Source organism: Anser cygnoides, chromosome 1 (genome assembly GCF_040182565.1).
Source record: "Anser cygnoides isolate HZ-2024a breed goose chromosome 1, Taihu_goose_T2T_genome, whole genome shotgun sequence".
Lineage (NCBI taxonomy): Eukaryota > Metazoa > Chordata > Aves > Anseriformes > Anatidae > Anser > Anser cygnoides.
This window is the reverse complement of record NC_089873.1, coordinates 167222839-167245977: the sequence shown is the minus strand read 5'-3', so window position 1 is coordinate 167245977 and position 23139 is coordinate 167222839. Positions and strand designations below refer to the sequence as shown.

General features: G+C 41.0%; 1 protein-coding gene and 1 long non-coding RNA gene across 3 annotated transcripts; one reads left to right on the top strand and one right to left on the bottom strand.

Moving 5' to 3' along the window:
• Positions 1–1667: 1667 nt before the first annotated feature.
• On the bottom strand, positions 1668–17945 carry FBXL3 (F-box and leucine rich repeat protein 3). Of its 2 annotated transcripts, XM_048054428.2 has the most exons (5): positions 17709–17942; positions 12792–13155; positions 11265–11387; positions 8022–8193; positions 1668–3979 (listed from the first exon to the last, which is right to left on the bottom strand). In XM_048054428.2, exons 2-5 carry the CDS (start codon positions 13152–13154, stop codon positions 3336–3338), a joined length of 1302 nt encoding a protein of 433 aa, XP_047910385.2. In that variant the 5' UTR covers position 13155; positions 17709–17942; the 3' UTR covers positions 1668–3335. The 2 variants fall into 2 exon arrangements, with proteins under 2 accessions (XP_047910385.2, XP_047910386.2); XM_048054429.2 differs by lacking the exon at positions 11265–11387 and having other exon boundaries at positions 17709–17945.
• Positions 17326–22210, top strand: LOC136788798 (uncharacterized). The gene is made up of 3 exons (XR_010827379.1): positions 17326–17612; positions 19623–19819; positions 21156–22210. It is a non-coding gene; the product is annotated as an uncharacterized lncRNA (long non-coding RNA).
• Positions 22211–23139: the final 929 nt, after the last annotated feature.

Below are 23139 nucleotides of genomic sequence, written 5' to 3'. Positions count from 1 at the left end.
AGGAAACCTAAACCATATCTTCAAGGTATTTGTTTCTACAGCACCAGTATTTTTAGGAAAATTAATTCTCATTTTGTAGCCTGAACTACAGACACTGAAGTTCTGAGTTACTTTAAGAGTTTAAAAAAATAAATTCCTCATTAACACAATGCTCCAGTTTTTGATAAAGCAGCAGAACTTACTTTTACAACCCCACCTGTGATCAGCCAGACACTGAACAGGTCCCTCTGAAGCAAAGTAACAGTGTTCAGGCTTTCATCAGGCCTACTCCAAATGTAACGAGCCACAGTTCAATTCTGCTTTAAATTAACAGAAAATGAAGCAAGCTTTTAACATCAACTGGAATAGATACTTTTAGTTTGTATCTATGCAGTTAAATATGTTTGCATAATATTATTGAAGGTTTCTTACAAAAAAATCCTGCAAAACCCACTTAAATTCACAAGTTTGTAGCTTTAGGCAAATCACAGGAAACTACAAAATTAACGTATGTAGTTGCTGTTAAATTACTCCCATTTTGATACAATTTAAGCTAGTGTCAGGATTATCTCAGCTGTTTGGCATCGAGTTTAAGACTGGTTTTGTATCCAAATACTGAAGTGATGTAAAACTTGTGTTCAGAGATACGATTTGTCATGGCCTGCATTAACAACTACCCAAAAACTGGACAATCAGTCTAACATGGGATTATCTTCTGAAAACAAGAGATAAAGATGAACCCAGGAAAGATCATTTTATACAGCTGTAAGACATGTTCGTGTTTCTAGTGGCTCTGTGACAGCCTATGTACGATATTCCTATTACAAGTTACATTGTAGATTTTTAAGTTTTTAAATCATTCAATCATTCCAATATGTAAAAAGCAAAATAAAAATACAACAATACTTGTTTAAAAAGGAGCATTGTAGCCTTTCCTGAGGATACGCAGACTTGCCTGGGAAGTTTTATAGCCGGATTAGTTGAGCTGAGGATTGTTTTGATGTATAAAAACTGCAAACCTTAAGAGACAGAAGATTGCTTCAAGTGGTTTTCTTCTTGAACACTGAGTGTGTGTCACATCGAGAAGTCCTTCTTTGTTGGTACAGAAGTTTATGCAACAGAACAGAGACCTTCTCAGAAAAAGACATTACCTTGCAGGGGTGAGCAGTTCAATTACAACTGCACATAAAGCCTTCAAACGCTGGCACGCTCGCTACCTCAGGGTCTGATGGATTTCTCTCCATGAGAAGCAGAAGGCTGGAATTCGAAGATGTGAGTTCCTGGCAGGAGGAAGTTGTGGTATCCGGGTTATCCGTCTCGCCTTTCGGTTATTCCCACTACCACAGCAGCAAGCCACAGACCACGTATCGCTTACCTTGGCAGCATCAGAACACGAGCAGCCAAGGTCCAAAGAGGTTTTATCTGCATTACTAGATGAGGTTACTTCATACGCCAACTTAGTGAAAACACTCCCCTCTTCCCCAGATTATTAACGTTACTCAACTTCACCACACAGGCAATTTTGAGTGTCAGAATATAAACACTGAGCTTTGTTTTGGTGTTTTGTTTTTTTTTAATGTCACGGGCTATATATATTGACACCTTTTATACAAATAAATGCATATTATAGTATTACATTAACAAATTCTAATACAAAAATGTGTATTTCATAAACTGCAATTTTTAAATCCCACAGCTCTACAGAAACGTAACTCCCCTATAAAGATATCCAGTCCACTGAGCAGTGCTTGCTCAAAATACAGTTATGAACTTAAATATGCTCATAAGCATATTACCACTGAACTTTACATTAGGATAAACGTTACTGAAATCAGGCATTAGAAACCTACTCATTACCAGAATCGGCTGTACAGCTCAAACAAGGAGAAGCCACCAGCTAAGTTCAGTACAGCCAGAGAAGCTTTCCTTGCTGACGGCCAATCACACCTTTCAAAATCACATTTATGAGTCGCATCAATACTTTAGTGTTACCAATTAATAAAGGGAAATAGAAGAGGGAAAAAATAATGTAACTGTTGGCAGTAAGAAATGAAGTCACAAGCCACACCCAAATCACAGGCTGCATGTTGCCTACACCACTTAAGACTAAAACTTTTAAAAAAATATTTACCAAATATTCAAAACAAAAGATTCATTTACCAAATATTCAAAACAAATTTTTGCCTACTGCTCTACTTCACGTAAGTTTACTGCTTTTAGGTTTTTAAATATGAAATGATTGAACTAGCTGAATTAAAAGGTATACAAAATGATCATCTATCAAACATTCACTTTATACATAAACATTTCTGAAACAGATTTACAGTGTACAATTAGTTTATACAGCTTAAGCAATTGTTACAATACCGTTATTCCTCAAACTGAAAGCAACCAATGCATCTATGATTTAGTTAAAAGGTTCTTGGTCACCAAAGTTTTACCTCTCTCATCTCACACTGTCGACATCCATGTCATCCCACTAAACACTGCAGCGTCCATTTAATGAACTGTACATCATTCCATCTACCCTGCAAATGCTGCAAAACTGGTTAATGTGCAGGAAGAGCTCATTAACTCCTATGTGTTTTTAAATACAATGTATCTACATTTTTCCCCAGAATGCTTGCGCTTCCTGAGCTAGACATAAAATACCTTAAAACAGGTTTAGACGTGAATCTGAGACCCCATAAGCAAACTATATTAAAACATCTAGAAGAAAAAAAAGAAAAGCAAACCACTTGTGGTAGCTCTCACTACTGTTTACACTCTAAATAAATTTTAGATGGATCTAATAGTCTGCTGAATAAGGTAGCGAATTCAGTATTTTAATTATCTAACTTACAATATTGTGTATTGCTCTTGCTTTTTACAACTCTTACATAAAAGAATATACATATTTCACAGCCTCCTCAATTTTCCTTATAATCTTAATCCTGTCATCTAGGTAACTGGATTTAGAATTGCCAGAGTCTGCAGAGCATGCAATTTATGTTGCTTTTAGATCAAATCCAATTGCATTCAATATTAGCATATAAAAATCAAAGGATGGGATATTGATACTAATAGTATGCAGGTACATTTCAATGCTTAATTTTTTTCCATAAAAATCTGAGCCATCAATGAAAAAATCTAAAACGGAAAACAGGTTTTGTTTGGATGAAAAAGGGTTTGAGTGATTCATGATTTCCATTTTTAACTCTGGATTTCATAAATAATTTTTAAATAATTTTCCATCAAACAACGCAGTGGCTTACAGTAATAAACTACAGTATTAAGTAAGCTTGCACAGTTAATTGCAACATGATAAACTTGGGTTTAAGGTGCTATTCCGTCTGCCCTGAAGTCTTCTAAGGACTTTACCATGTGGGCATCATGTCCGGGAACCAGACTCTACCGAGATGCTTTGAAACTTCCCAGTGAATCTGCTCTAAGCTGTATTTCTGGTCAGGAATCAAAACTTCCTCCATAATCGAAAGCTGAGAGAGACGACCGCCACACATCTTCACAAACTCGACGAAGGCACTGCAAGAGACTTCACACTCCCCTAGGCCGACAGCCGACAGGTACTTGCACCGCTCGGCGATACGGATCAGCTCCTCATCCAGCGGCCGTAATCCATTGGCGCACACAACCAGCTCCACTAACCGAGGGCACGTCATGCCAACACGGCCAAGCACATCCTTGCTTACTGATCTTCCAAAATAAAGGTGAGTGACGGGTATCTCATAGCGAAAGAACGGGTCGAACTCTTCTTCGTACAAGAAAAAGTACATTACTAAGTTTACTTTAGGAGAATGCTTGATGAAAGCGTCCCAGCTGCTCTTCTGAATGGTGTGGAACTGAGTCTGCCCAGGGTTTTCACTGACAACATCAATGCGCAAGTGTTCCAACCGGACGTGTTTCTCAGAAGACAGAGCCAGCAGCAGCTCATCGCTCAGCAGGTGGTAGTTGAGCGCCAGTTCACGTAAACCATGGCACTGGTCAGCCACACACAGGATACCTGGCAAAACAGAACATCGTTATGCAGGTAAATATACTAAAAAACAAACAAGGAACATAAGAGTTTGTTGCTATGCGTCAGGAAGGTGCAAAGAGTAGGTATTTCAACATGCAATCAAGACATAGTATCAAAATAGAATCATACTGAACAACCAGAACACAAATCTTTTCTCACGTGTGTGTTGTAACTTCTTTGTGCATGGAAAGAAAGACATACGCTACACATTGTATACCTTCCTGTGGGATTTGATTTTTGTGCATGACAAATATAAACAGCATACTCCATTCTGCCCTGTCATAAATCCACATATATATACAAATTCATTCTTGTAAAGGGGCTTATTCATAGAGTTACTTCCATAGCCTGCTCTGGGACTACTGCTGTCTATGCCTGTAGCTGACTGAGCAGCCAAGAATGAAATTGTCACCTGAGGAATGCAAACTTCAAATAGATGTTTGCTTTTAATTAAATAGAGAAGTCATTGCTGCTAGAAGGAACAAACACTGATAAACTCTACATCTTGGAATTTGGAAAAGCTACAGCACAAGAGGGAAAAAACACTAAAAACCAGGAGTAACAATGTTTTCCTAGAACAATGTTTTTTCAAACTCTCTCCCTCTAATGAATAAATCCAACTCACTGCCCATGGAAGAAACAGACATTAACAAGAAGGGTTTAATGCAGCCTATAAAGTTTCCATTCATCCTATTTGCAGATACAAGAAGTGCACAGACCTCTGCATTTGCATTTCACATGGCCCAGACAACAGGATGAAATTCAGGATATGGTATTTTCATTTATAGAGAAGTGAGAACACATCTAACATAGAACTGAAAAACCTGAGCTCAACCAACTATGGCTCTGAAGCAATAGGAAGAAAAATAACTGTCTTTTTATAGTAAGATGTGGTTATTAAATTCAAGAAGCCTATATTGAGCCTAAAAAAAGAAATTTGTAAAAATATTGCATGAATAAATAAAAAAGTAGGTATTTTCCACCTGAGAATTTGCAAGAGTTTCTTCAAGTGCATCAAGTACTGTCATTTCAAACATAAAAAGATTGATAGATGAATAAAAATTAAGTAACAGAATTTTAATTCAACTCTTATTGCAACTCTTTCCTGTAAAAACAGTTGTGGTATGTAAGCATACTCAGGCATGCTGCTTTCTAATAGGCTGGTTTGTTGAAGCTGTTTGAATTATTTCAAGTAGCAGGATTCACAAGCCTCCTCTCATCACTAGTTTCAGGAAACAACTTCCTACAGATTTAGCATCTAAACTCACCCCTCTTACACCCTTCGTAAAGTCATCTGTTATACTTTAAAGGTATGTTATTGACTAGTGCAATCCAAAAAAGGAAGAAGTGGGGTTCAGCTCGCTGTGATCCTTTATGGTCTAGGATTGCACACCCACATCACGTGCAGGCTGTGAGATCTGCCTTCACTGTCAGTTCCACACGCAGGGCACTGTGTAGATGGTTAGCCAGCTGGAGGGCCTGCCTCGAGCCCATGCTGCAAGTGCGACATTCCCACAACATCCCTAAGCACTGCCTCAACCTTCATGCCACACCAAGAGGTAAACTGCTTTGATAGCATACTGCACAGATTTGCATCAAAAACCCTCTGCTGTGCACCGCACTGCTGATGTGGCCACTGCACCCATTCTTCTCTCCTGCTCTTCATTCAGAGATACAACTCTACCACCCCTCAAGCTGGAAAGAGTCACAGCCTTTACAGAAATACTTTCGATTCCCACTATACTGCAACGTGCAGTATTTCAAGTAATAAATAGCACCAGATAGATGTGGATTTAAAAATAACAATTATTTAGAAATAATTTTTACAAGGTATTGTTGCAGTCCTACAGGCAAGCTGAAGTTCAGGTTGGAAACAGCAAGGAGAAGAAATTCTGGGTATGCTGACAAAAGATTAGAAATGCATCACTGCCACTACACACTCTAGACCAAACCCAAACATGCTGTCCTGTTTTTGTACAGGAAGCTAGGGATTATTCAGAGCATTTTTTGGAAGTGATTCGCAGCTTGAAATCAATCTTTTTCCTTTACCCCAGCAGTAGCGGGGTCTCTCTTTGCACTACTTGCATTGCTCTCCTCTGTCCTTCACTAATAACATTCTTATGAGCTAGTCTAGTACCAAACATCTCCCCCTCACCCTGAAACCGCAATCTGAAGGCACGTTATACATTTAAAGCGCATCTACAAGTAACTGCTTTCACATAACTCGTGACCCTTTTGGTTCAATTATAGTTGTTCCACAATTTATAGCAGCCTGGTAATTACAACATTCCCATAAGAAAAAAAATACAGGTAAGTCTCAATGCTCAGAGTTTCTCACTTTCAAGAGTCTCATTTTTGCAGTCTGCTCACTAAGAAGCCAACTACCCACATACCAGCTCCTTTCTTTTGTTCTACTTTTTTCTCTCTATCTCAAGGCACACCCAAACCTAGATTAAGCAATCAAATTCTTCTGCCATTTGCTTAGCACTCCAGTTCTGTCACATGCACATCTGATCCCATTCTGTTCACTCCAAATCAGGGAATGACAACAGTTGTGTTCCTTGTTCCTTAAGCAGGCACCGCCATTTCTTCCCATTGCTCCTTCAATGCAGAGTACAGATCAAACAGCATATACCAGTCCAGCAACTCTGCAGACCCATATCCTCTCCCAAATTATACATTCCCTTATTCCATAAAGCCTTCTCGCAAGCCTTAGCCACAAACTAGTGCAGTCTAGTACAGCTGACATGACCAGGCTGTTCTTGGATCCAAGTTCAAGGGAATGACATCCCACACGTAGCTACAAATTACTGCTGGATCTCTCTTCTTGCTAGACATTGTTACAGCTCCTGTACTCCTCAGGCACAGAGAGATTCTCAAATTATGTTTTAAGTCAGGAAAAGACAGTCACTCAAGCTAATTTAAACAACCCCTTATAGATAACTACGAAGCTCTGAAGGAAATAACATTCCAGTTAACAAGCTAGTAAACACTCTGCTGGACAAGCCTGCTGCAAAACAACCTGCATCCTCAGGACTTTTTACAAAACCAGACACAAGCTTTGGTCTGCAAGCTACACCTGGCAAAAGTATTAAGTTTGTGTTTTGTTTGTTATCATTACAACGCTGTGACCTTTCTACAGTATCATTTTCCCCATACTAGGGGTCCTGCTGGTACATTTTACATGTAATATTTACAGTTGCAGTACGCTGGCAAGAAGCAAACGATGGTAACCATAGTTTCTACCTATCCTCAGAGGAGGAATTTAATGAAGTTGTTGGCATCTTATTTATGATTCCTCTTCCATTTCTCAGCAAAAACCAGAAGTGTGAAGTTGATGGGCTGTGACAGCAATCTTACGCTTGCTGTGCATTGCATAAACCTTCCACAAACATTAATTCTATTAACTTCAACAAAATATGACATTCAACAATGAACTTCAACATTTTCATTCTGATACAAGCTAATTTAATTCTCGCTACACACTTACAGTGCTAATTAAGTGTAATTGGTAATGGCAGAAGTTCTGTACAGCTCAAACAAATCTTCCCTTCTTTGATACTGCCTGCACTTGCTCTCCAGCAAAAGATTAAGCTGTTTTCTTCCAGAATGACTGCCACCATCTTCATAATCCATGGCATTTCAGCACTCAGAACCCGTACATAACTAACCGGTGAAAAGGAACTCAGCCTGGAAAGTCTTAATTATACTGGAATACTTAAATACTCACTGCAGAAATAATGCACTAGCAAGTCAATACGTGCTCTTTGAACCTCTGCAAGAGGTTATGTGCTTGTCCAGAGCACGCACTACTTTATTATTAGCTCAGCAGTCAATCTGCAAGACTCCCACAGAGAAAAGCAGTGGGATTGATGGATTGACAATCAGCTAATATTCTAGTTAGTAACAGTTGCTGTAGATACCACATTCAACCTCACTGTCACCCCATGCCTTTTTTTCAGCAGTTTACCAGTTTTCAGACAGAATTGAACGTGTACACTTTAGAAAACAAAATACAGTAGCTTACCAGCTGGAGAAACATGAGGACAACTGCTCATTTTCAGCAGCTTGAGCGTGTCACTGTTGTTAGCCACTAGCACTTTGAGAGATGGATCATCTACTGGCGTGTCATCAATCTTAAGCGAAGAGAGTGATTTGGAGTTTACAAACACCACGGTCAGTGCAGAAATAAAGTGAGACTGGAAAAAAAAAGTTTAAATGAAATTGGTATCTGAAAAAAACCTCAATGGCTTTATGCTGTCATCCTAGTTTTCTTTTACTTATTCACAGCATTTGCTGAAAGAGCCTTCTATTAATCTGATATCACTTTAATCAAAAATTGTTTTACTCAAAAATGTCTACTAAGTATAATAATTTTTGCTATCAGGCCAAGTATTTGACAAATCAGAACGTCTAACATTAAACAAACTGACAACCTGACCCAGAACAACCCACTGCATGAACTCAGAGCTATAGGAAGGCCACAAGCAAATAGAGAGCTCAGCAGCTCTCATTTTAAGGAAAATTTGCAAGTCACATTTTTAAAGTAGCATCTTCTAGAGCAGAAAGTCTCCTGTGGTGAGGTATGCTGCCCCAGTGAGATGCAAACAGCCAAGTGTGGCAAGACCACACTATTCAGAAGTGCCCAAAGCCAAATAGCACTACTGCCTGACTGCCACCCACACAGAGTACTTAGGGTTGGAATTACTGTCTTAGAAAGCCAATTGTGGTGGTCAAGAGCCAGGAAACAGGTAATCAATTAATTGCCAGTTAAGCAGCATAAATAATATGGGTCCAACATTGAAGGTTGCTCCTGAGCACCTTTGCGTAATGACCAAAACTCACCAGTAAAGACAGAGAGCCCAGAATGCCTTGAAAAACATAGATTAAGGAACGGATAGGACAGTATTCACAGAAGTCATCACTGATACGAAGGAATTGAGTAACTAGCCTGTAATCATGATTTCTTACAAGATTTACAAGAAAGTACTTCCTCTATGCACTACACTAAGCATCCCATATAATTACCTTTTACTTTGATTTCAACACTGTGCCACTGAGCCATATGCACAATCCTGAATACAGTTATGTGAGAAAAGGCTTGGGAACAGTATTTGCTTTTATGTGATATGTTTGAGCTTTTTGCTAAAGCTCAGAGACAATTAGATTTAGAGCAGGAATTAATATTTTCAAATTAACATAAACTGGCCAAGTCAGTTCACAAATGCAAACAATGTTCAAATCAGAAACATTCGGTATTTTGGCTTTACGTACCACTCCCACATGCACTGACAACACTGATTATACATACAACATACTGAGAGGAAAAGGTGCTTTATTAATATTTTTACTTTATATTCAAAGAGTGCTGGTATTGTGTTTTATCCTCCGTACTTAGAACGCAACTCCCTCTACTAAGAATGTCATTAAATAGAAAGTTAAAGGAAAATCAAACATGTTTGTAAAGGACAGGTGCCTAAAATTGTAGTTTGAAGAATTAACAGAAGACACACAGTATGCCAAAATGTAAAGCTCATGATTTTATGTCTTTTGAATATTGCCATATATGCAGTCCACAATACAGTCCTGAGATTCTGATATTACAGACTCTTTAGAAGATGCATGTAGAATGTGCTTAGGGAAAAGATAAGGCAAAACAGTGCTAAATGTCATTTACAGATATTCACCAGACATTACGTTACTTGAAATGAGAAGAGTGCCAATGATGATAATATGCCAAGTAGTTAAGACTTTCTACACAATCTGATAAAAAATTACATAGTGTTAACTATTTTTTAGATCCATTCATCTTTGGCTGCTTCTCAACCAATGGGCCTCTTAACAATGATTTCCCAGAGGAACTTATTCTTGGTCCAAATCTATTCTAGCTTCATTAGTAGTCAAGGCAAATAAAAAAAGGATCATTGCTGGCAACATTTGCCAGTGACAGAATTATTGGAGTGGTAAATATCAAAAGTCAAATTATGCCAAGTTGATTTAGACTTATTTTGAACACACTCTTAAAAGGCCACATGTGAACTTATTAGGAAGAAGAAAGTCTGTATTTTAAATGAATCAAAGCTGCAAAAGACCATAGCATGAATGACTACAAGTATTTATTCAGCAAGCTGAATAGGACCACAATACATCCTTCCAGTGAAAAATGCACAGACAAGCTAAAGCAGCATTCAGATTAAGAAACAACAAAACATACAAGAGCTAAACAAAGTACCATTAACGAACATGTTAAGCCTGTGAATTCTTCCCACTAATGTTTAGGTTTTCTTATGGTCGCATCTCAAAGCACACTGAAAAAGGGAAAAACTAGAAAAAAAGAGAACTCAAAAGCCTCTTTGAAAATTAAGGATTAAAAATACATATTTAAGGTACATATATGACGTGGCTGTGATCACTGCCAAGGATAATAATTGATAATCCTTCTGTAGTTAACCTTGCTTAAACCCTATATCCTACTTCCTTTCCTGAGGTTGTCCCTACCTCTTCCTTGTCCTTGTTGCCATCAGCAATGACATCACTGTGATCCAGCTAAAAGCTTAGCTCTAACTGCTTCTTCACATACGTGTCGACTGGATTCTAGAATTGAGGTTGACAGACATCCAAGATCTTCTTGCATGTAACAAGCTGCCCAGGCTGCCACAACCACTCTCCTCCTCCTCCACAATAGTACGTTTCTATTTCACTAGCAGGAATTGCTGCTCAGAAGTACATACAAAAGGTTCTTCTTTTAGATCAGAAGCCTTCTAATGCAATCTTATTTTTGGTAGACATGTTTGGTAGAAATCTGACAAAAGACTCCAGAAATACTGTGCACTTCAGCTAAGAATCCAACAATTCATTGTGACATAAAGCACTGACAAGTCACAATCATACCACTTTCTAAAGAGAAATCAAAGACTAATTCCCACAGCGATGAAACTTGACCACTTTTACAGACGTAAGGCCTCTAGCCTCCTGATTTGCAACACATTACCCGGTATTACATCGATGCCAAAAGGCAGGAATACTTTGAAAAATAAAATCAGGACTAAGTTCTCACAAGAAACAGAGAGCAAGGGAATCTTCAGATACCCATCTTAGTAGAATATCTCAGTTGTGTTTTTTTTTTTTAATAGAGCCCAATAATACTAATTTTTCTTTGCCAAATATTCTTGCCAAAGATTCATATTCTTACAACAAAACTTTTCATTAAGTTGCAACAAAACTATACAAACCACTGCAATATTTTACATAGAAAAATACATTAAAATACCTTTGGTAAATCCATGAAGCTTGGCCGGGCTGTTGAAATTAGTCCAAGTGTTTTCAAAGAGCAGTTCACAAGCTGTGATAAAATATCACAAGCTGCTTCTGCAGATTCCTTGCTACTGTCCACCTTAACAAAAATAAATGTATTGATTCAGAAATACTGCATCAAAACTGTTATGAAACTTTAATGTTTTTTATATTTTGTAATGTGATGGTTGAAGAAAATCTCACTGAGATTTCACCAGTGTCCTTTTTTATTTTTTCCCCTGAAAGGAAAAAAATCAAGTATCAAAAATCCAAGATAGTTTGCTATCAACTTACTGCGCTCCTAAATCCTCTGCTAAAACTTAGCATGGTGAAGGGTCAGCTGAGCAGTCTGTTCCAAAGTATTCGGTCAACATCAAGTAATAAAAAGGTGAACGTTCTTTTGGCTCCAAAACCCGTCCCCGTATTTCCTATCAGAATGTGGGAATTCTATAAACCCTTCCCTGTGTGAAAACGATGCTTCCATTATGGTGACTCAGCTCGTAACAGAGCTGATGGAGAATTAAGTACATTATCATTTGAACATACACAGCTACACCTTCAGCGTTAACACCACAACAGATATGAAATGGATACCCTGGAAAAATAACACCACTTAATTATCATTTTGCTACACAACTGAATCACTTAATCTGCCTCCAGTGGCACTTTCCCAACTCTCAGATGCACTTTCAGAATACCCTCCTAAGTACAGTAGTCATGACAGCTTTGTAGGCCTCTGGAACAGTAAAAAGCATGATCAAGACATCAACTTTAAGTCTACAACATGCCACGCTACCTTCTCAGCAATCGATCTATGCCTGACGAATGTTCATTTTCACTTTGAACAGAAGCTAAAGAGACAGGAACACCTGCAAACCTTAGGATAACCAGTCTACATCCAGTATCAAATCAAGCCGTTGCAATGCTTATGATCCAGCAGAGGTACCTCAGCTACCCACCCACACTGATGCTTTCTACATTAAACCTGCCAGATCTGAGAAACAAGTAAATAGCATGTCCACCCTGCTGCACAAACCATTTCTTTTTATTTTCAAAAGGCATGCTCAGAATTGCTACTGTAAGTTTGGTTCCCCAAAATATATTCAAATAAATAATGAATTAGAAGATGTGTCTATACCCATTTGGAGAACCCATTTCTTCAGCATACTGGGCCTGAGCACCAGGTCTTCCAGGCTGAGAACTGCCATATTCCCTCTTAACTGATGATCCTAATCACAAAGATCACGTCATAAGCCTTTCCTAACATTTAATGATGCTCTTTAACTTTCAGTGTCAAAATGTTTTGATTTTGTCAATTATCATTTGCCAACATCAGTATTTCAATTACTGATATTAACAGCGTACTTCTCATGCTTTGATATTGATCTAGATGAATCATCAGAACTGTTTTGATTATATTTCCTTGAAACATTCCTAATAAAATGAAAAAAACAGTTTAACGCATTTTTAGAAATGTATTAAAGGAGCCTATAAAATACACTACCTTGAAGCTTACATACTGCAAGTGATTGGAATGCCTCTTTATTATTTGCTTGATTAGTTCAGGATGCGTAGCCCTCAGGTAAGACGTGGCTGGTTGATTCAGTTCAAACTCAAAACACCTCCAGAGATCAGGCATGTGAAACACTTGGTTCCAGCTTCGGCAGACCTGCGATGCATGAGCACGGTCCAGAAGGGGCAGGTACTGGAATACCTGCAGGATAATGTCTTGGAGCAGGTTACCCCAGTCAGGACTCTGCGCGACTATGGCTTTCTCATCTGCGATCTTGTGTCTCTTGGATTCTTTCTCACTCATCTCTTCAGATGAACTGTTGTTGGCCTCATCAGTTTTCCTCCCTCGTTTCATTCTGCAAGAACAAGAAAATTTCTGTAAGTTTTCTAAGTGTAAGACAGCTCAAAAGAACGGTATTTATAGAAAATTGCGGAGGTGAAGATGCACCTTTTCTGTAACCATGATTTTGCATGAAAAAAAAAAACAAGTAGCAATGAGCTTGAAATGCATGTCTAAAAATCATACTACCACCTAGATAGGTGAATTTAACATTACTTTCCTAGTCACTAACACCACCAACACATTTACAATAGCCACTGTCTTTTCAGTGTTTTGCTTTTGTGTTTGAGAACACTTTGAACCTAATTTGTTTCACCATTTTGGTTGATTATCACCTCACTTTCCCACTAATGGAAAGACATTCTTCCAAACTATTCTGCGAACAGTTATTATTCATAGTGCTCCGCTACTCCTATATACCAGAAATAACAACATTTGAAATTGTAGAAAGCGAAAGACAGGCAAAAAAGTAGAAAAAAGACAAGGAAGAATGTATACATGTTAGGAGCTATTGCATCTGGCCAGTTAATTTTTATTCCCAGACAGAAATAACTTTCTTTTTTAAAAGCAAAGAGGTTACTTCGGTATGTTTGTTTTAAATCAATATCCTTAAAAAACATATTTCATCAAGAACATGTGTGCTTTAGTTTTTCCAGCCGATTAGTAAATAGGGATTGTGAAAGATTTCCGATAAACAATCTGGAAGGTCCAACCCACAAAAAAAAAAGAAAGATTACAGAAGAGTCAAACTTTCTTCAAAATCATATTAAACTAAGCAAAACTGAGGCAAAAGGTTACCTCATTCCCAGTAGCATATACTTCTTCCCTAACGGTCTCATTTGAACAAATTATGTATAACTTTACATATTTAATATGAAAAACACCACTATGCACATTTCAAATTTAGCATCAGGTGTTGATCAAAGTGTGTTCTTTTGTACACGCCAGCTTAAAACTGAACTTGCATCCACACATTTATTTTTAAAAGCCTGAATGTGACGCACACCACATCCTTAGGGCCTATGAATGAGACTTCAAACTAAACTACTATACACTCAATTCAAGTCCCTAAAAAGCTAAGACAACCAGGGTGGCAGAGTAGGCTTGATATGTATAATCACCTCCAACCCTGCCATGATTTCTGGACCATAAATATGCACTTCACACACGGTGAAATCATTTTTGTTTAGTGTTCAAGTGCAATTACAGGTACAACGCTATTACATGTTCTTGCAGTTTAAGCCTGCAGGCAGCTAACCGTACAGCAGGATGCTGGGGAGGCGAAATTGGAGAAAAAAGAAGTCTGATAACTAATGCAATGAGATAAGGACAGTTTAGTAAGAAAGAAGGGGGGGGGGGGGGGTAATAGCACACAAGTGATGCGCAAGACAAATGGCTCACCACCAGCCAACTGATGCCCAGTTCATCCCTGAGCAGATCCCCTACCTAGCTCCCCAAGTTTTATTGTTCCACATGATGTCCTACGGTATGGGACATCCCTTTGGCCAGCCTGGGCCAGCTGTCCTGGGTCTGTCCCCTCCCAGCTCCTCGTGCACCCCCAGCCTCCTCGCTTGCAGGGCAGAGAGAAGCTGAACAGTCCTTGGCTCTGTGTAAGTACTGCTCTGCAACAGCTAAAACATCAGTGTGTTACCAGTGTTAGTTTTCTCCTAAATCCAAAACACAGCACCATACCAGCCACTGTGAAGAAAATAAGTTTTATGCCAGCCACAACCACGACACTTGTCCAGTTCACTTGGCGTCTGGACAATTAACTTTCCCCGCTATGTACTACAACCAAGTAAAAGCTTAAGAGGTCTTTTTAACACGAAATGCAATACCCTAGATACCCATACAAAAAATCATACTGTTTTATCATCCAATGCATCACAGCTTATTTTCTCAAAGCCAACATCTCTTCATCTGTCTTTGAAGACACTTTAATCATACCTCCTACTCACATGACAATAGCAAGCTGTCAGTTGGGGTCTGTGACTATTTATAAAACGCTGTGATCAAACCTGAATATACTGTCATGAAAGGCTGATGAACACAATTTCTCTCTTGATTCTTTCACCCACTAGCACTGCAGACAATCATAATATTTCACCATCATAAGAGCAAGAAAACCTTTTCTTAGTTCCTGAGAACTACTTACTGTGATCCCCAGCTCACGACTATAAACCTACACAAAATATGATTGCAATGGCGAAACGACTTTTCCACCTGAGAGAGAGTTCCGTGGCTGAGCTGCTATCTTCACTGCACAGATGGGAAAGCAATAAAACTGGATGCAGTCACTTTTAATCACCTGCATCTAACAAAGATGAAGGAAGTGGACTTTGCAACTGTGAAAGCTGAATAGTCAAAACAAGTACCTAATCCTTTTGCTAATTAGTTTAGCAAATCCACTGGGGACCTGTCGCACTTCTGTTTACAATAACATTTTTGCACTCTGCTTAGGATTTATCTGCAATAAGCTAGTCTGAACTGAAATATTCCTTTAAATTCTACATTAAACATATTCAAAACAACTAGCTTCTAATGAGCAATTACCATATGCAAGTTGCTCACTTGCCAAAATTGAGATGGCACATGCCTGATATTTGATTTCCAATCCATTTCTTGTTTGTTTGTAAAAACTACGTGTGGTGAAGTTAGACTTATCTCTCCAAGTCTTGTTTTACAGAGACCCTGCCTCATCTTTTGCTAATAAGCTAATGTAAGTGCACGATTTTTCTAGTTCGCATGCTATTTCATCACAGCTTCAGGGAGTCAAGCTCTGGATTTTCTCCCCTATCACATTTAGGGACTATCGTGCACACAGAATACAGTTGATTTGCATTCACAATCCGTTTACTAAGTAACCTCTTCAAAGACACAAGCAGGAGATCTGGCAGTTTTCTAGAAGAAATGACAAGGAACTCACCGCTACTGACAGAACTGCGATTTTTTTCAGCTGGAGAGAACCTCTGAGACATGACTGATAGAACTGGACCAGGTCATCAACAGCCAACTTACAAGTTGCACCTTGGAGCTCACTGACCAACTTTGATGAGTTCTAAGTAATTAATATACAGTGCTCACACATCAAAATCCACTTGTGAAGTTGCAGGGTGTTATCTTAACTTTTTACAGACAAAAAAAGCCATCACTAGAACTGTACTGATGATGGTCTTTAGGTCACAAACTTCCAAGAAAATAAGATGTCATTAAAAAGTAGTGGATGGAAAAAGGCATTTCCAGAGAACTTTTTTTTGTTACTGACATCTTGGATGCTTCTGAAATTGAAAAGGAGAGGATCATGATTTTTGAAAAATAGTCCTATGTGGAACTTTCTCAAAAATCAAAGTCTAAGCTAAGAGAGTAAAAACAACGATCTTAAGCCTTAGATGACTGTTTTGTCTTTCTCTTGTTTCAGTAAAGTACTGGAACAGATTTTTAAAAACGTAATTGGTTTCAACCTCTTAGCATGCCTAATAGTAGAACAAATGCAGAATTGAAAGAATGCACATTTCCCTACAGAAATTAACAGAGCCATAAAAAGTGATCTCTAAAAAGACCAAAACAATTAAAGGAGTAAACCCTTCTGCAAGTTTGATTAAGAACGGGCAAATGAAGCTGGGCAGTTAAGTTCTCTTTTGTTTGTGTGCCTGATAGTCCAGATATTTAACCATTTTGAATCCAAGGCCACCAGAAATAACTTCAGTAAGGAAGACACTGATGCAAGATTCCATATGAGCATATTAATGTATACTAATTACTTAGTACTAATTATCAGCAGATGTATTTTTCAAACAATGATTCTTTAACACTTCCTTCAGTGTTTGAACCATCACTCTTCCTTTTAATTCCCTCCAGCATACTCAGGACATACCACCGACCTGTTCTTCAAAATCACTGCTGTAACTAAGTTTGCTTTAAAAGACCTAAGACACTGACAGAAGGGAAAACAAAACAGCAACAAAACAAAAGACAGAAGGAAAGAAACCACCCAACTCTACCAGGATAAAAAGAGGTGTGATACCACGGAGCCCGACTTGTTAAGATTTCCCAAATTAATTTCTCAGCCTAGAATAACATCTTGGTTCCGAGCTGGGCACAACGGGAGCTATATATCTCGTTTGTGGTATGGTCCTGCTCAGCCATGACCACGTAGCTCAGTCACCGGCTGGGAGGAGGAACACTGCACACGCTGAACGTTGTTTATAGCGCCGAGTAAGCACACGATGCCAGTTAAAAATAAAATAATAAAAAGGGGTGTGGGCAGCGCACGACTGTTTATACCCTGCTGGTCACGCTTTATTACGGAGCAGCCTAGCGGAGCTCCCCGCGTTGTTTACACCTGGAGTAAGGCTGTTCTAGAAACAACCGGAGGAGCGGGGACACGGTGCGAAAGAGGGGGCGAGCCACACACACACACACCCCAAACTGCTGCGAACACTCACTCGAGGCGGAACCAAGGGAGCATTACCGGTATTTATCAGGGTTACGACGAGGAGCACGAGGACTCCGCCGCCCCCCACCTCTCCCTTCCCACCCCGAGCCCCTTCCCACCCCGAGCCCCTTCACCTGGCGGCTCCCCGCTGCGCCTCGCCTCAACCGGGACTCGGGCCGCGCTGGCGCCTCCGCTGCGGCCACATGAGCCCCTCCACGGCAGCCGCCGCCGTCCGTCTGTCCGTTTATCTGTGTGTCTGGCCGCCCCGTGCCGCCGCTCCCCTCCCTCTTTCCCTGTTTACTGGGCGGCAGCGGAAGCGACGCGACCGCGGCCAAAATGGCGGCGGGCGGGCTGCGAGCCGACACCACCCCCCCTCCCTGCGCCGAGGGCGGGGCCGCCCCCTAATGGCCGCCCGTCAACGGCCGCCCCGGGGCGTTGGGGCCGTTGGGCGGGGCGGGAGGGAGGAGCGGAGTGGCGTTTTCGTCGCTAATAGAGTTAAATGTAGGAGTAGTTTGGATGGGCGGGGCCAGGCTGGCCTTATGAATAAATGTAGTAGAGAAAGCAGACATCAGTGGGAATAAAGTTCTTGGGACATTACTAGGTGAAGAAGATAGAGTGGTGTATGGCGGCTCCCTTTGGCTGGAAATGTCGGTGTGATATTGCCCCTTCAAACAATCACAGAATCATCTAGGTTGGAAGAGACCTCCAAGATCACCTAGTCCAACCTCTGACCTAACACTAACAAGTCCTCCACTAAACCATATCACTAAGCTCTACATCTAAACGGCTTTTAAAGACCTCCAGGGATGGTGACTCAACCACTTCCCTGGGCAGCCTATTCCAATGCCTAACAACCCTTTCAGTAAAGAATTTCTTCCTAACATCCAACCTAAACCTCCCCTGTCGCAACTTTCGCCCATTCCCCCTCGTCCTGTCACCAGGCACGTAGGAGAACAGACCAACCCCCACCTCACTACAGCCTCCTTTAAGGTACCTGTAGAGAGCGATGAGGTCGCCCCTGAGCCTCCTCTTCTCCAGGCTGAACAATCCCATGCAGCACATTCTTCGGTCTTGTAAAGGACAGAAATTTTTAAAGTTGAAGTTCCCAAGACATACAGAAATGTGAAATAGCTCCCATTCAATCCTGATTTCCATCATAAATTTTATAAAAATAGCCAGATGTGGTCCAATGATTTCCCAGTCTTGAAACAGGATAACAGTTCATCTCTCAGATGTCAGCATCCCTCAGTTCTTCAAGAAGCACCCTACATGAAAAAAATATAATAATACTGTGGCATTTTCTTACATAATTGAAGGCCGATAAAAAGAAGCTTGATTTTTTTTTTTGATTGGTTTGTTTTACTTTCAGTTCTAAATCTAATTCCTTGAGATTACTGGTGGGAGAAAAATTACTTGTAGAGAAACAGCAATGCTTTTCAATGAGAAATGTTCATTTCGATATTGAATTTCTATAATAAAAGCACTTCAAATTTAACATGTCTTGAGACATTTCCTTTAGCTCAGCCGTTATAGTTCCGTGTGTATTTACAAGTCTCAGTGTTCAGCCTTCAGCTTTTCAGGAAAATCTTGAGATGAGAGGTGGGTTATCACTTTGAGCATTAATGAGTATCTCAGTCGTGCTTGTAATAGCATATAATAGCTGTGTGACTGTGACTGTCACTTGTTGAGTTCTACAGAACAGCTTCATAAAACTTGGAAGATAACAAGGTGTGTTTGTGGCTGAAGCCAATTCTCACTCAAGAAAACTGAAGGAACTGTTCCGCTGTCTCCAACTATAAATGTTAGGTTTCTTTCATTGTCACTGTTCTACTTCGTAAGGGTTGGCTGTCTAAAGATGGGAAGATAACAGCCCCCAGTTATAGTTTCTGGTAATGACAAGTTATACAGAACTTGAAAGTTTCTGGATATGTGGGAAAGGAAGGTAGAATGGGTTGACCCCAGTACCTGTGCTTATAATCTACTGCTTAATAATGAATGCAAAGCGAGCAGTTCATGCACCTCCTGATAGCCTCCTGTATTGTTTTCAGGTGGTGTTATGCTGGTGATACGATGTGACTGATCCATGTCATGCAAGGTCAGAAATACCTTTTCACCAAGACTAATGTTCTGATGAAAATCTGGTGTCTGCAGAAAAATAAAATAAAATAATAATAATAATAAAAAAGAACATTGTGTGGTAAAGGACTCAGAAGATGTAACAGGCCTACAATTTCCTTATTTCAAGGTAATTTATAACCCTTAATGCATTACCTGAGTGTTGATGTGTTGACTTACTGGGAGAGACTTGTTACACTACCTCACAGTTTTATTTTACTGCCTGATATTTGGAATGAAAAAAGTTTGCTTCGGTGCCTGTGCCCTTATTTGCTGTGCTGTAATTGCTTGTGTAAGTTTTAGGCATGCTAAGTGTAGGAGGAGAAGAGGACAAGTGCAGCAGGAACTCCGTGTATCACACTAGTAGGGGGCATAGCAGCCAAAATCATCAAGGAGGGCAGCTGCAGCTCTACACTGAACAAAATCAGGCCCAGGACATGGTGGAAAGCACTGCAAGCTGTGTCAGTAGCATCTGTTGGTGAAGCATGAGAATGGGGGAGTTTGCCAGGACTGAATAAAAGAAAACCTAGGAGCTGGTGGTGTGGGTATCTTCTGGCACCTTGTAGCTGGCTCTGGGCAAAGCCATGGTGTTTATAGAGCTCTTAGGCTCTGAGGTAGCTGGTGACAGCAGAGAAAGAAAGGTCCAAGTAGCAAAGGTCCAAAGACGGCATTCATAGGTCTCTGGGCTGGTTTGTGAAAGAGCTGTGGGGCATTCTGGAAACATCACCAGTGACTGTGGCTGAGAAGTGCCGTGAGAGGAATGGTAATGAAACAACTTCTGAAAGGGTCCCTCACTCACCTCTGAATATTGAGTGAGTTGCATGTAGTGCACCTGGTCTTGACCTAGAATTACCAAGGTATCTCATCAACATTTTCTTGAACAATTTTAATCTTCCCAAATGGCTCAGCGGTGACGGAGGACATCGTGTCATACAGTCACTACATTTTTCAGACAATACTGTATTTTGACCAGTCTTTGGATTTGACCAGTCTTTGGATTTTGACCAGTCAGGGAAGATTTTCTGGGAGAAAGGAAGCATTTACACTGTTAGAAGACAGCACCAGGGACTGATAAAATAAGTCTGTATTGTCTATCACAAACAAGGCCATATAGAACAGGAACTGAAACACCCTTTTTTTACAAAAAGGAGCCACAGGTGAAACGATCCTTAAATCAGCGGGTCTCAGCTTAAGGCTTGCAGACAGGACTTTCCGATGCTCATGGGCATGGAAAAATAAAAATATAAAACTAAGGATGAGTGACAGCAAGGCAGAGTGTTGCCTGCAGCAGGTGGATTACTTGGTGGTGGTGTTCATGCTGCAGTAAATGCTGGGGTTCATTGCTTTAAAAGGTTCCTCAAAACTCAATGTCTGGATATTATTTCTGTCTCTGGAGTCGATAGTGATTCCTTCCAGATGAATCCTCATCTGTGAAAGCCATGATATCACTCTTCTATGTTTTGTAGGACTACGTAGTAAAATCCTCCATTTCCTGGTGCATCTCCGATGCAGTAATATCACGGCCTCTCTTTGGCAAGGAGTTCAGCCCGGACGGGCTGAGTGTGGCGAGCCATGTGAATGACAGCACAGGCAAGAACTGAACGTTTCCATGTCATGGGCCGTGGGTCGCCAGCTGAGAACAAGACTTGAGACTGACAGAAAGTGATAGCGCCGGGTCAGGCTGACCTGACAGTGTACTGGTACAGGAGCTTTTTGTTTTGCAGGAATTTTCTCTGTTCTGTGGGTCTCCCCGAAAATCAGCGTAGCTGTCTCTGCCAGCGGGTGAGGAGTTAACGTGATCAGCAAGATAGCAGTGGTGAAGTTAAAATCCCAAACAGGTTTATTGATAAGAGGGGGCCAGCATTTGTATTAGGATTGCATGCCTGGCTAACTAGGCACTGAAGGAGGGTACCTGGGCTCCTGCGTGGACACCCTAACACAGTTTTTCAAATATGGGTCCAGGATTTTGTTTCTAACTCCCATATCCCAGCATTGGGTGTGAAACCCAGATATTGTTCACCAATTCCTTGAATGCACAAGCGTGCTGGAAGAATAGATCCAGTGTCCTACCAGTAGGCACCTATTTGTGGGAAACATCAAGTTCAAACAGCAGTAAGCACCCGGGGCTTGCCAGAACATGTAATTTGGCTGGTGGGAGGGATGTAGTTGTGCCCTGCCTCCACCAGGAGGGAGATAAAGATATATGGACCCAGGCCATACAGTAGTACAGACCGTACTGTGAGAAACAAAGTTGTGGGCTCTTTGGGAGCTGCTCTGGTGTGGGGTCCCTCTCGTGGGGTGCCGACCTTCCTGGGCTGCTCCTGAATGGGCTGCAGCATGGAGATCTGCTCCGCTGCGGTACACGATGGGCTGCGGGGGTCTGCCTTCCCCACCAGGGGCCTCGCTGTGGGCCGCGGGGGGCTTCGGCTCCGGCACCTGGAGCACCTCTGCACTGACCTTGGTGTCTGCAGGGAGGTTTCTCACTCCTCACTCTCCCAGCTGCTGTTGTGCTGCAGTTTTGTTTTTTTTTTGTTTGTTTGTTTGTTTGTTTCATTTTCTTGGGTGTGCTGTCATAGAGACTTGAACTGCATTGCTCATGGCTTGGCTCTGGGCAGCAGTGGGCCCCTTTGGAGCCAGCTGAAACTGGCCAAAGTTGTGGGCTCTTTGGGAGCTGCTCTGGTGTGGGGTCCCTCTCGTGGGGTGCCGACCTTCCTGGGCTGCTCCTGAATGGGCTGCAGCATGGAGATCTGCTCCGCTGCGGTACACGATGGGCTGCGGGGGTCTGCCTTCCCCACCAGGGGCCTCGCTGTGGGCCGCGGGGGGATATTCAACTGGAGCACCTCTGCACTGACCTTGGTGTCTGCAGGGAGGTTTCTCACTCCTCACTCTCCCAGCTGCTGTTGTGCTGCAGTTTTGTTTTTTTTTTGTTTGTTTGTTTGTTTGTTTCATTTTCTTGGGTGTGCTGTCATAGAGACTTGAACTGCATTGTCCCCTACCTAACATGGGGCAGCTGCTGGATTCTTCTCACAGGGGCTACCACTGCAGCCCCCCTGCTACCAGAACCTTGCCATGTGAACCCAATACACTGAGGCAGCTAGGTCGTTACTGGCCTGTAAAGTATCAAGGCTTAAAGTAACTAATGAAACCGTAAATGTGATGGGGGTAGAAGGGACTGGGATACCAGTGCTACTTTTTGGGGACACCAAGCTGAGACTAGGGATATAATGATCCCTGGGCAATTATTGTATGTACCCGAGGCAGGGACTAACTTGTTGAGAGAGGATTTGATAATGAAATTGGGCATTCAAATAGTAAATTGTTAGGCTGGAATAACGGTATTATTAATGGGGTGCTCTCAGACCCTGAGAGCAAAGATATATTAGCCTTTGAGAGGAAAGACCCTGAAATGGGGCGGAAGCAGCAATACAGATGGAATACAGATGGACGATT